This window comes from Pterocles gutturalis, unplaced genomic scaffold (assembly GCF_000699245.1).
Source record: "Pterocles gutturalis isolate BGI_N339 unplaced genomic scaffold, ASM69924v1 scaffold396, whole genome shotgun sequence".
NCBI lineage: Eukaryota > Metazoa > Chordata > Aves > Pterocliformes > Pteroclidae > Pterocles > Pterocles gutturalis.
The window spans coordinates 75,933-89,880 of NW_010102649.1; the positions used below are offsets into that span (position 1 = coordinate 75,933).

General features: G+C 36.9%; 1 protein-coding gene across 1 annotated transcript in view; it reads left to right on the forward strand.

Annotated features, from left to right (window-relative positions):
- The window catches only part of KCNIP4 (Kv channel interacting protein 4), a 50,782-nt gene that overhangs the window by 34,244 nt on the left and 2,590 nt on the right, over positions 1–13,948 (forward strand). The window contains exons 3-7 of the mRNA XM_010086345.1: positions 2–38; positions 4,476–4,546; positions 8,646–8,753; positions 9,866–9,970; positions 10,306–10,368. Coding sequence (XP_010084647.1) covers positions 2–38; positions 4,476–4,546; positions 8,646–8,753; positions 9,866–9,970; positions 10,306–10,368 — 384 coding nt within the window. The remainder of the gene's footprint in view (position 1; positions 39–4,475; positions 4,547–8,645; positions 8,754–9,865; positions 9,971–10,305; positions 10,369–13,948) is intronic.

Consider the following 13,948-nt stretch of genomic DNA (forward strand, 5'->3'; position numbering starts at 1 on the left):
CTTCAAAGAGATTTACTCTCAGTTCTTTCCACAAGGAGGTGAGTACTTTGCAGAAGTAATTAGTGCTACAGCCAACAGAGGGTTATCTCTCTTAGTTCCTAAGTCTGACAAAAGAGCCTGTTGTTCAAATTAACCAGTTTGTTGTCTGAACTCATGGAGTACTTCCTTGATGTCTGGATACATTTTAAAGTATATATTTCTGAATGAAATGAAATTACATCTACCAGAAGGCAGTCTTCTATTATGAAGTTACTACCTGTATTTGGGTACTTTTGAACACCAGGTTTCTCTGAGTAGGCTATTTCTTTTTAAACTTTCTACACAGTCTTCTCTATTCTCTTTTATTTTACTAAACCTTTCACAGTAGGATTGAAAACTGTAGGAGGCACTACAGGTACTCTCTAATATTGATGGCAGAACCCCCTTGACTTCTGTCAGGTTTCTCTACTTAAATTAGGGCTTTTTTTGCAAACCTTAATTTCAATTAATTAATTTCCAGGGTTTCATTAATTTCTTTGTCTTCATTATCTTCTAGTGCAATGAAAGTAACACAAAATGTGTAACACTTTTGTCTTCAACCTTGGATTTTCTTTTAATTTGAATTGTTTTCCTGTCTTTTCTTCCTCTTGCTTTTATCATTCAATCCTGCCTCTTCATCTTCTCCCACAGCTCCTGAGATTTCCATGTTTTCCTGGGACTGGTCATAGCTCTTTGTTTTCACTTGTATTTAAAAAAAACCCCACACTTAATTGATAGGAACAGAATGTTTCCCAATTAGTTTTATTTTGAATTAAGACCTAGAAGGTAAAGAGCAGCATTCAGTGTTGATTACCATCACTGAAATATTTAACAAGATGGCACGCTCAATAGGGAAGAACAAAAGTGAAAAGAGTTGACCTGCCTACTGATTATTTTTATGTCTAAGCTTTTAAACCAGGCTAACAATCAGTTTCAGATATTAAAATTTTTAGTTATTCTGTCTAGTGAATTCTCTGAATGTAATTTACTACATCTTTACTACACTTCACTACAATCAGAATTGTTTACAGGCAAAGAGACCTTTTCTAAAACTAAAGCTAAAATGTATTATGAGAATAAATGTAAACTTAAAAACCTAATCTTTTTTTGTCCAGACCTAATTGTTACAGAAAGGAAATAATATTAATGTAGTTAAAATTGCTATATATTGAATATATTTTTCCACCCCTTTTCCTGGTTCTAATGCTCACCCTTCTGCTGCTCCTCTGGGCCTTTGGGGCAGCAGCATCATTTGGGAGAGGAGGTGGGGACTGCAGTGGACTGTTGGCATCTGGAGATTTTCCCTGGGAGGAACAGGATGTTCATGTTGGTGCTTTCTTCTTCCTCACTGTAGGATTCACCTGGGGTCATTTCTACATGTTTTCTAACATGTTTTCACGCCTTTCTTTTTCTCCATGGGTTTACAGCTCCACATTACAACCACATCTATTATAGGTGGTGACTTTTACATGTGTTAGATACTATTTCTTTGTACTCTTTGCTACCCATAAAACCAGTTTTGCCCAGCTCCACAACTGCATTTCTTTAACTGACCACAGGTGAGTTGTTTATAGCTGTGGGGTCTCCAGTGCCAGCCTGCACACTGTCTCCTCTCATCCCACACCTTCTCTCCTCTGTGCTGCATCCTGTCTCTGTTTGTTTGAAAGTTGTCCGCAAATTAAAACATGTGTCATACATGTAGATCTGTGCCTCAATTGTCTGTGTAATGCAAAACTGGATACAACATGATGTATCATTATAACAATTCATATCTGAGCAAACAAAATTATATTGTGTAAGATTTTGAGCTTCAGGATAACCAAAAAATCACCAAAAAGTCATTTTCCAATGTCATCCAGCAAGTCACTTATCAATTGACTTTAAAGACTATCCAGGACGAGGTACAGGAGGAGTGAAAAAAGGACAAAGGGGCCACAAGAGTAACAAAGGAGATGACACTGGATTGCAGTAAAACCAATGTATTTTAAAAGGCAGAAGTAGCTTTGCAAAAAGCTTTCCATGACAGAAAGGCACTCCAGTAACTTTTCTTTAGAAAACCACTGCCATACAGGTGAACAAATAGGCCCCCTGCATTCATGCAGTGGATTTCCTGAAACAGAATTTGGGATTTGTTCTTCAGCTGGGCAGGTCATAGATAAGAATCCACACACTGAATAATTATTACATTCCTCCTCAGTTGTGAACAGAACAGATTATGTTCATGGTTTGATAAGGCATACTCTAGGATGTATAATGACTACCATTTTTTGTCTCTGATATTTAAAATGCTTTAATGGTGTATTTCAAACGAATTCTTATTTAATATCTGTTCCTGTCTCAACCTGTCAAAATATCAATTTAGCCTACTAGCTATGATATCAGATCTCTGAAAAGAAAAGAAAACATATCTTATTTAAACATTAAGCTTTTGTCTAACATGATTAATGTTCAAGATTTAGGAGGGGTAAGTAACTCTAATTAAAAGACTGGCGTATCTCATCCTGCCATGTTTCTGAAGGCAAAATTTCAGACCAGAATTGCCAGAACAAGCAACCCTGAAAAAGACCTGATTTTTTTTTTTTTTTTTCAGTAGGGGCTACTAGAAAGAAAAGATTCTTCAACTAGAGGGTTGTTTTTTTCTCATATACCATCATACGAAAATAGTAGTATATTGTATCATGTATGGGCAACAAACAATAAAAAACCTTTGTGTTAACCTTTGTGCTTTCTGTAAATCTACAGAAAATAATTAGGAATATTTCACATGTTTTTAAGAAATTAATGCCAAGAGAATGGGAAGCTATTTAAAATTCAGTTTACAGTAATTATACCTCTATAATATGTTTTTTCCCTGAAGATGGTTTGCATAGTATATTTTGTTGCACAACAGAAGTCTCGGTAGATTATGCAATTACACTGATGAGTGGATACATGGCTGAATGAATGTCTCAATAGTGTTGGTTTGTGGTTTTTTTTTAATTCTCTGAATATGCTTTAACAGACTGAGCATTTAAAGGTTGCAGAGGGGTTTTTGTTACAATTATTTCACATCATGTGAAATTAACATACTGAAGTAAGATCAGAGCCTTTACCTACTAGGTCTGAATGCGTGAAGTACAAAGTTTTGAGTTTTGATATGTTTGGTTCCTTGGGGTCGAGGTGGCATTTCAGGTGAGTGACCCAAGACTGTCACTCAGTTTAATTCAAAACAATGGTTTGGGCTGTGACAAATTAAGGTTTTCAGGATCAATATGAAAGGTAAAATGTTTTAGTGCCAAGAAATCAGAAAAAGGCATCTCAGCACTGATGAGGTTTTTCCATGATAGGGAGGGGTTTGTCCTGCAAGGGGGACACAGATTTCATAATACCTCTCACTTTACTAGAAGTTTGTGAGGTTAATGTAGTTAACCTAAAATTAATGTAAATACATAAAGTGGAAAGAGCAAAGCAGTGAGTATTAAAAGTAAACAGTAACTCAGGCTAGTAAAGCTGACTTCCCGTGACCGCAGCAGCTCGTACCTCTCATCACCAGGGCTCATCACTTCTCTGGAGAAGTTCTCTCTTCGCAATATATTACTCCTGGAGCAGGTTCTGCCTCTCAGAAGTCTTTCAGTGGAAATGGAAAGATGGATCTTCACAAAAACTTAGAGGCTTGACAGATTTATACTCATGCTGTCTTGTGTTTTTAAAACAAGTCGATATACACGTGTCAGTAGGTTTGAAAAGTGTAAAAATAATTAAGGAAGTGATCGCTTGTTTACGGTCATCTTTCTGAGGCTTACTGACCACTTCAGTTAGTCACAGCCAGTTTTTTCCAAGGTCTTTAAGCACCTAGCCCTCATACAATGTTCATGGGAATTAAGCAGCAAACCAGGTTTAAGAAATTCGTTCTGTGGACAGAATTTTCTCTCACCGGTGGGTGAGCATGTGGCCCGCGCACAGCCACAGCTTTCTGACAAGCTCAGCTCCAACGTGGGTAAACAGGCCTGCCGTCACAGTAAAAACGATACGCCAGATGCACAGGTGGGAGTGTCTGCTTCCCTCATGTAAAATGAACAAATTAATGCATTTTTCTTTTTTGACATATGAGATAGCTCCCTTACCATGGTCACTAACTGATAAAGTAGCGTTCCCATTAACACAGGTTGTTTCAGAGTACAGTAACATGACTTGGTATTCATTCAGGTATCAGTGATTATCAGAAATGGGAATGAATATTAATAATCTAGACCAGAATTTTAGATTTTTCTGTCCCTAACAGTGTAGCTACCCACATACTTGCACTTACAATTTATCCCTCCTCCCCTGCCAAAGAAGTTTAAACGGAACTGAAACTTAAGTTTTGTTATCAAACTTTGGTATCAAAATATATCTTGGTATCAATTTTTTTCATGGAATGAAATTAAATTAAATAAGATGTACTTACGATGAATTATTTTTACTGTTTTAAATTGTAGATTCCACAACTTATGCACATTTTCTGTTTAATGCATTTGACACTGATCACAATGGGTCTGTAAGTTTTGAGGTAAGTGGTGCTATTCCTTCTTTCTCTGCAAATAAATATTTTGCCATTCCTTGTAATTAAATCCAGTTTGGTGGCTTTTATTATATGGCTCACATTACAAAAAAGTTAGCTTTTGTGACTCAAATTTCAAGTTTTTCCAATGTATTAACAAAAGTCACTATTATTATTTTACAATTGTATATCCCAAAATGGTAACTCGGACAATGCTGCTATATGATATTTTTATAAATCTGTCCATTTAAAACATAACCCAATGTATAAACAAGTTACATAAAACAACCCTTAATCCTTAATCCAGTAATTGTCATTGTCTTAAAGTACAAAGCTGTGGGAAATTGCAATGGAGATGTTTATAGATTTTTGTAATTTTAATCAAAAACAAACATGTATTTGTTTCTCAAAAAAATGTTTAATAAATCTTAGCAAAGTTGTTGGTGATTTTCTGATTGCTTTATTCCTCAGTTGTTACTAGACAATTTTGCATTAATTAGTAAATTAACAAGCATATTAACTTTATTCAACAGGAGAGTCCAGATTTTAAGATGAAACACAACTTTGCTATTCACTAGTAATAACGGTGATAAACAGTCATTGTCTCCAAGGCAGTAATATGAGGATAGCAGTTTAATGAATGTATCCAAGTCTGATTCTCTGTGTTCAACACAAAAAACCTTGTTCGTGTCATGTAGGAAATGAGCTAATTTTTCTCAGGACAATGGTGATCTCATAAGCATTTTAATACCAGCTCGTGTCAAGTAGCTACAAAGAAATGTATTTCCTCTTAGCAGCAGCTCCTCCTCGGTGATCTTTGTTTTACACACACCAGGGCTCCACCACTTCTGTGACTAACATTCATCACTTGATTCCTTTCTAAAATCCTAAGGGCTAAATCCAAAAATGGATATAAGTGCTTGCCTACTTGTTTCTTTTGGCCTTGAGCAAGATGTGAAGGAACACATGATGAGGTGGAATAATTTTAAGCTTTCCTATGGATTTGAGGCAGCACACTATTAAGCTTGTTAATTATTTTATTAATGAACTAGTTCTCCCCAAAGATTTACTGAGGGATAAAGCAATCAGAAAGTCATCAACAACCTTGCTAAGAGATAATTAATCACTGCTGGAAAAAAAAACAAATACAAATTAATCCCAGATCACAACTAGAGGCTCTACAGAGTTGTAGTGCAGAACTGAAATGTGAGCAGGCTGTGATGGTGAGCACGCAGAGGCTCCAGTACAGGTGCAATGATGCGCCGTTTTGCAGCTCTTCAGTGAGACATCTCCTTTCCTTGCAAAGTTAGGCACAGGAGAGTTTGACATTTAATTGAGGTCTTCACAGCATTAGGTGAGGTATTAGCAGGCTCAGCGGGAAGCTGGCAAGTTAGAAATCGAAGATGTGGAAAGGAGTAAAGGCAAGTACCAAAGCACAGACTTCTGTGCTTCTGACCTCGTTGTCACAGACTGAAGAGAGAGCTGACCTAGAGCTGTGCCTCAGTCCAGACCTTCTCCAGAGTTTTAGGCATCCTTAGAGGACGGAAGTCTCCAAGCAGTACTGTGAATCTTATTTCAAAAATAAATGGTCTCTAAAAGTGGAATTCCTCTCTCCCCAGAAATCAGATGTCTAACCCAGGAAGGAAAACACATCTGGGTACTAGAGTAATACAATACTGTAATGGGGACTTGGATTCCTGCTCCATGTTAAATGGTGTGCCTGGTTCATGCATCACTGAGTTGTTGGTAACAAGCACATAGACAGATGGTCTCTAAGCTTAGCTGCTACCCTCAGCACTGCTGCTTTACTCTGGCATTCTGCACTGGATTACTAGTTTAACAGCTAGCATAACTGCTCCTGACATATACACATCACCTTCCACCATGCAGAGCATTTTTCTCTTTGAGGCCCTAGCCCAAAATACTCGGTGGATTTAGCCCATGTCCATTGAATCAGATTTTCTATTTCTATATGATTTTTTTGCTATATTCTTCAATTGCATGAAAGTAAGTATGTAGAAAAGATATCCCATCCTAAGTGGTCCTTATTTAGATCATCACAGCTTCCTCTTATGATAAGTCCTTTCTGTTGTTCCTGAGATGGAATCCTGCACAACACTCCAACAAAGGCAATGCACCTGAACTGAACTATGTGTTATTCCCAAACATGTTGATGCAATATGGAAAGAGATGACTCAGTGTTACAAAGTTCAGAGCACACACCTGGAAGGTTTTTGAGTTGTCTCTGGTTTTATAAGGACATTCAGTCCCACACAAAACAGCATAAAGTCAAGTTTTTTTATGTGTGGTTTCTAAAACTGATAGAAGGGCGCCTTGCAAATGGGGATATAAATGATGTAAGGTAGCCAGCTACACATGTATGGTGCAGCACAGAAAGGAAGATAAATAATCAGGAAAAGAAAAATAGATATTTTTTTAGATAGAATGCAAAAATGTTGCTGGTACCAAATTAAAAATAAATTCAGAGTTCTGAAATATAATACTCTAAGAAAATAAAGTTACTGGAGACCTATGCAAAGGACTTCAGGAAAAGCTACCTCAAGAATATACAGCAGTCCAGAAAAGATTTGTAGACATGGTACTGAATTAAAAAGGTTAATTGCTAATGCTGTAATGTGATCAAGTCTGTTCTGAATTTCTTGAGCATTTTAATACTTAATAGTACATTGTTAAAGAAATGTTTGGAGATTTAACCCTCTGACCGTCCATCAGTCATTGAGATGTAGAAAAGACAAGTTGAGCAAGTCTCTTTCAAGATTCATGTACCCATTTACCCCAAGGGCACATATACCATTAAGACAGAAAGTTATGACAGACTAAGAAAACTCAGAGCATACTACTCGAATTGTTAAAAAGACTGAAGCTGTCAAAAGAGCTGTCTGTGCCTACTAGACCATCTGAGGCCATGGTATCTGTGTATTCTTCACTGTATCAGGTCTACTTATTTGACTGTGTGGTACATCAAACCTTTGTAATTTCTGTCTAACTTCAGTGCAGTCTTTTCCATTGTTCCTGTTTTAAGGAAATCCATAAACTTCGCCGGTGCCGATAAAAAATTTTTCAGCTTTTACTGTCTCTGCTTTAGTTTTACTCTAAGACTTTCTGTATGTCTTTGCCAATGATGTAGAAATGCACATTTAAATATAAGCTCTTGCCATATTCTGCTCAAACTATTATGGAGACAATTTCACAGATTTATGGGTTTACAAGCTTATCAAATAGAAAACAGTGGAGGAGATGGTTAGGAAAAAAAAAAAGCTATTATTTAGAATAAGATAACATGCTAAGAAATACAGAAAACAGGTCATGACACGTCCCAGTTGGTATTTTCTCCAATCTGGAAGATGCTCACTAAATGTAAATGAGGTTTGTGCTGTAAAGAGAGCATTAATTATGGAACAAAAGTCTATAACCAAATACTACACAAAAATAATCTCAAAAGTCTGATTTATTTCTGTGGAATAGCTCTACAGCAACAGAGCATTAGTGGGTCACAAAAGCATGAAGGTGGTATATGGACACATAATACATATTATTCCCTATCATATTTCCAATAAAAGGTTTAAGTATTGAGGTGTACTGTAGCATACATGAAGTCTCAATTGTTTACTGCAGCAGATTGATCTAAGATGTCTGGGAACCACGTACTCCACTTGCAACAAGGTGTAGATTTCACAAGAAGTTAATGTTCCTTAGTAGATAGTTGTCCCAAAATTAATCTAACTCCCACTTAAGCTTTTTTTTTTGGACCATTAAACCATGGGGATTGCTTTTCTCTGGTTTAAGTTCAACAGGAACTGCTTATATGAGGCATTTCAGAGGATAAATCCACAAACAGAAAATTATGTTTTATTTTATAGAAAATTACTCAATTTACTAATTAATTATGAGTGTAGCAAACAGTGCCTAGATTGCTAATTATTTTTTAAAAACCCAGCAATCCTTAACACTTACTGTGAAGCAAAAAAATAGAAACAACACATCTTTCCAGACTTCCATGTTTCTGACTAATGGATTTTTCTGGATTTCTGAGTGTTTGTGAAAAACTGCTCAATTCCAAACTGACCAAGACCTTTTGTCTATTTAGGATTTTGTTATGGGTCTCTCAATTTTACTCCGAGGGACAGTACAGGAGAAACTGAACTGGGCTTTCAATTTGTATGATATAAATAAGGATGGATATATAACTAAAGAGGTAAGGTCCACTTTTTACAATAATCACTGAAGCTAAAGGTTGTATGTGTAAGTCCTGCTTTCAAAGAATGGCTTCATTGTCAAATAAGACATGTTAACAAATAAACATATATTATGAAACTAGACATGCTCAAAAAGTTTTCTCATTTTAAAGGCATTAAAAAATTGAATAGGGAAAATCTTCACAGAAATGGTAAAAGGTCATAATTCTTCAGATACATAAATGTTTTGCTTCAACTTATGCCTACATGTTTGCACATATAGTCATTAGAATAAAGTAGTTTGTTAGGATATTGGGACAGAAAAGAGTTAAGTGTTTGGGCCATAATTGTTACTCATTTTATGAATCTATTTCTAAAAATTTTTACTTTAAACTGAATTTATATAAAAATATTCCTCCATCTTTTATTCTGTGAGGTTTCAAACATGTATTTGAATTCAGTAGGACCAAATTAATGCTTTCATTAAAATACATGGTTTTTCAGAACCGGGTCTTTTTGTAAAAATATCACATTTATAATTTTACACTTTTAGAAAAATACTTCATTATTATTATAAAAGGGTGATCTATATAATAATTTCTCAGCATACCGGCAGATGACTTATTTTTATAATTATTCTTATAGTTTTCACAAGCTGCTCTATTAACAAAATTCAAAGTTTTTGATATAAAAGAATGACTCTGCATATGTGCAGGTATGCACATGGGTGTTGCTGTTTTCGTTAGAGAAAACTCAGTTATAAGAAGCTGATGTGTTTTCACCATTCACTTGCTGTTACAGAACTTCTTTTCCTGATTAGGTTTACTCACAAGACTTCAGGAGATTGTTCCCACAGTCCATGAACTTGCATATATTCTGAATCATTTAAAATCAAAATAATACATCTGCATCTGTTGAACAAGTTTATCTAGGAAAGCTGAAATAACATGCTAGAATTTATAGGAACATAGTAGTTACTTCTTGAAGCTTGTTCAGTCATAAAATAACAGGTACAATCTCAAAATTTTATTCTAAAATGTAAATCCTAAAAATCATTTATGTGTTCTGAGTTAAAGCAGTGTCTACAACACACCTTACATTACACAGAGATTTTTTTTTTTTTTCTCTTCAGGAAATGCTTGATATCATGAAAGCAATATATGATATGATGGGGAAATGCACCTATCCTGTTCTCAAGGAGGATGCACCTAGACAACACGTGGAAACATTTTTCCAGGTGGGTCGGGTAACATAGAAGCCAAAAAGACTGCTCTGTTAGCAGGTATGGAAAGATTTTCGTTGTTGTAGTAGTTTTGCATATCCTACCAATTTTGTAATCCTTTTTCTTCTCTGTGGTTCCATTCCAAGTTTCTCAGATCTACTCATTACACCTTGTTTTTTTTTAAACAACAAGCTCCTTGAGCTTATCCTAATATACTGGTTACTACATCTTTACAGCATTTTGGCCTGGTTGTTCCTAGGCTGACATATAACTGAAATTAATAATAAAAAGGACTTGTTTTAAACAGGATTTCAGGAGCCTAAACATTAATTCTTATTCTTTCTGCACAGAAAATGGACAAAAACAAAGATGGAGTAGTTACCATAGATGAATTCATTGAGAGCTGCCAGAAAGTAAGTACCCAGTGAGAAGTACTAAACCTGTATCTGTTGACTAATGCTATCATAGTGCTACACAGATTTCTGGAGTGACAGTGGTGGTAATCCTAATACCAGAGACAGTATTTTCCCATGGCAGAGTATGTACACCATTACATAAAACCACTGAACAATGTAAATAAATTAGTGACTTGACTGTAGAAGAGATGATGTTATGTACAAGCTGTCATTGCTGATGAGACAACTGTGTCCGCATCCCTTCTCTCTTTAATCATGGGTTTTTTGTACTTGATAGCAAAAGGTTTCTTCACAGTCAGCTAAATATTTATTTCTATCTTCTGCCCATGCTGGAGAACACACTCCTGCTACAATGGGCATATGGTCACTGCAATAATAATAATATTGCTTGAAAATTTATCATCTATATGAGTGTTTCTCAAACAGCAAGTCATAACCTGCTGGAGGCGTTAAAAAGGAGGAGTGCAAGGAGCTTGGAAAGTGTTGAATGGCAGGAGTTAATAGCAGGCAAGTTTTTTCAAAGCAAGGAGTGAGAACTGATTGTGATTATCAGTTGCAAGTATTTACACTGCCCAGGTGGCTGTTAATTTGCTTCAACTGCTGAAGGGAGCTCATTGGCTCTAGAGCCAGGAATGAGAATAAACTTCTGCAACAGGAGTTAAAATCTGCTTTCACTCCTCTGCCCTTCAGAAACCATCTTGCTCTCAGACCAGGAGACGATATGAGGAAAGATAAGTTTAATTTCCACAAATTTAAGGAACTGCTGTTAATTTGTCAGCTGGAAAACACAAGCAAAAGAAACATAATATAGTACAAAATAATGATGACAAGTCTTTGGCGTGATTAAGAGGTTGTTATGTAAAGTGTCACATTAAACCAGTGATAAGGTAGACTTGATTACATTATGCAAATTGATGTGGAAAATAAACCCAACACTGGTTGTTATAGTGATAAATATAAGGAATCATAGAAGTGTTCTACTGATACCTTTCCAGGCTGACTCTGATTAACATGAAGCTGACACAGACCAGCAATACAGGCTGTGTGCATTGCTTCTTGTCTCCTATACAAAGAAGAGAGCAGTAGACAAGAGACGGGGAAAAAGATGACTAGTAAGATAAACACAGTTAGCGAGTGATAGATTTGTAACCACTTGGAACAGGGAAAGCTGGACAGGAAATAGCAAAGATGCTCTGGAATTTGTCGTATTTTTATATGCACCTGTAGTTATTCTTTGGGCTTGCTCTTGTGAGCACGGCTACCTAGGAAGTGATTCTCTAATTTTAATCCACTTATTTTGGGGGATGAAAGACAGACAACAGCTTTTCTAACTGTGGCTGGTTTGTATATCCTTAGCAATGGGTATTGGGTGGTGTCTCATCTGTTGGCAGAGCTCTGTTGCATTGACTATGGTTCTAGCTTGTCAGTCTTGTTCAACGTGAGTGAAAGGCATTTGCTCTACTGAAGCTGAGTGATCATCAGAAACAGAGATGAGATTAACTTCCCAGCTGAGGTCTGTAGAGTTCTGGAAGCGGAATGACAGATTAATCTGGATATGAAAACAATTATGGTGATGGACTGAGTGATTAATTTACAAAGAAAATTAATAGTTTGGTAAGGAATTGCTTGCTCTCCTTTTCCTATGTGATTCACAGTTTCTCATGTCTGTTAGAAGATTTCTTATTTACTTCTTCTGAGTATTCAGAATAGATGTGAGAGAGATGCTCTCTAAACAGCTACATGACAGAGACACCATTCTCCTCATGCCACTTACCTCATCATCTTCACTTGCTTTTAACTTCAAAGGCGACAATGGTTTTTGATACAAAAAGTATCTTTCTGCCTAAATTTTTGTCTCTCTACCTAGTAAGACCTGTTCTTCTTTTAAGACTTCTGAGCTGCAAAGTGTGTAATTCATTTTTGTATCAAGAGTTGGTTTCAGAAATGAGATTTGGGGTTAGGATTCAATCCTAACAATTCAGCTCCTTCAAGAAACTTGATTCAGGAGTTAATGTGGCTTCAGTCTTTTCAGGATTACATTTTTCACAAGAACAGTGGTGTGTGCTTCCTTTTAGAACAAAGCTGCAGGAAAACCTTTTTTTAAATGGTATGAGACTGATCTAAAAAGTTAAGGTTCAGGTTCTTTGCTTTCCTCAGCATGCCATGAGTCACATCACTCCAGGAGCAAGGTGTCTCATCTTTCGTGAGCATTTAACAAAACCAAAAGCAAAATTAAATGATCCTGTAATATTTTCTGTACTAAATCTGCTTGTATTTTAGACCTATCATGCAATATTTTTATGTTTTCCATATGTTCTGGTGTTATGGAAGAACAGTGGGTATCATTATTGCCCTTCATTCAGTATCTCTTTTCCAAGCTGTAAAGTACTCATTTATTAAATTTTTCCTCCTAGGGAAACCAGTCCACATTTTTAATCACCCTTGTCTCTCTCTCTAGACCACTGCTTGTTCTACTATACCTTTAGCTTGCCAAAATCAGGACATTCAGGACAGGGGCACAGCACACCTGCTGCTCCCTAAGCTTTGACAGCTATCGTGACTTCCTCATCTACGACCCCTCCTTTGGCATTAAAGCTGATGTTAGAGCACATCTGCTCAAAACCTTCCCTGTCAGGTTGCCTAACAAATGACTGTACTTGGAATGGGAAGGCCCATTGATGAGTACGGCAGCCAGAGCTACATCTGGTGCATGTGAATATGCTAAAGGCATGCAGAGGATGTGCTTGCCAGTTCAAGCTCAAGCTGTCAGACTAGAATCAAAACAGTGCCAGGAGACAAGCACTACAAGAAACCCTCAACCAAACTCTAAACCTCAGATCCCATCCAGTCTGAATCTTAAAACAGACTAGAAGCCTATTCTGCCAGGGAAAGGCTGCAGGAGCCTTTTCTTTGAATGATATCTCAGTCTAAAGTTTCCAGCCTCTGAGAAATGCCATTTCTCTATTTTGAGTTGGAAGTCAAATTAGTGGACCTTAGAAGTACATCTCTTTTACTGTTGTTTTGTGATGACTAAGGAAAGCGTGGCATGCTACTTTAAGAGTGAGAAGTAATACCACAAAGCATATTTGAATATAGAGGCTTCACTTCAGGTTCCTGGGATAGGTTCCTGAGGTTTTTTTTTGTAACATCAGGAGCCTCTGATGTGTTCTTAAACACTCAGTATACACACGTGTGCCTTTTATAAAAATTGCCTCCTTGTACAGAGTACTGGTTTGGCACAACAATCAATGTAGCAGCACTGTACAGCCTGAGGTATACAGCAAGTTCAAGACTTGGCAAAGTGTGGCCCCTCTGTTCACCAAGTGGTAAGGAGTTATGTAGGGAATTACAGACCATTCAGTCTTTGAGCGTGATCTTCTCTGGTTACTGAGTATAAGGACCTATCTATGCCTGTGATCAAGTGAGGACAACAAAGGTGCTTCCCCTCATCCTCCCTCTGTCTTGGACAGGCAGTGTGTATGACCTGATTCCCCCTGCCCTCCCTACTCTGCATACCCACGTACTTGATGCCAGTCTGCCATCCAGACTCCAGGAGTCTCCCTGCTCCCACGGGAGA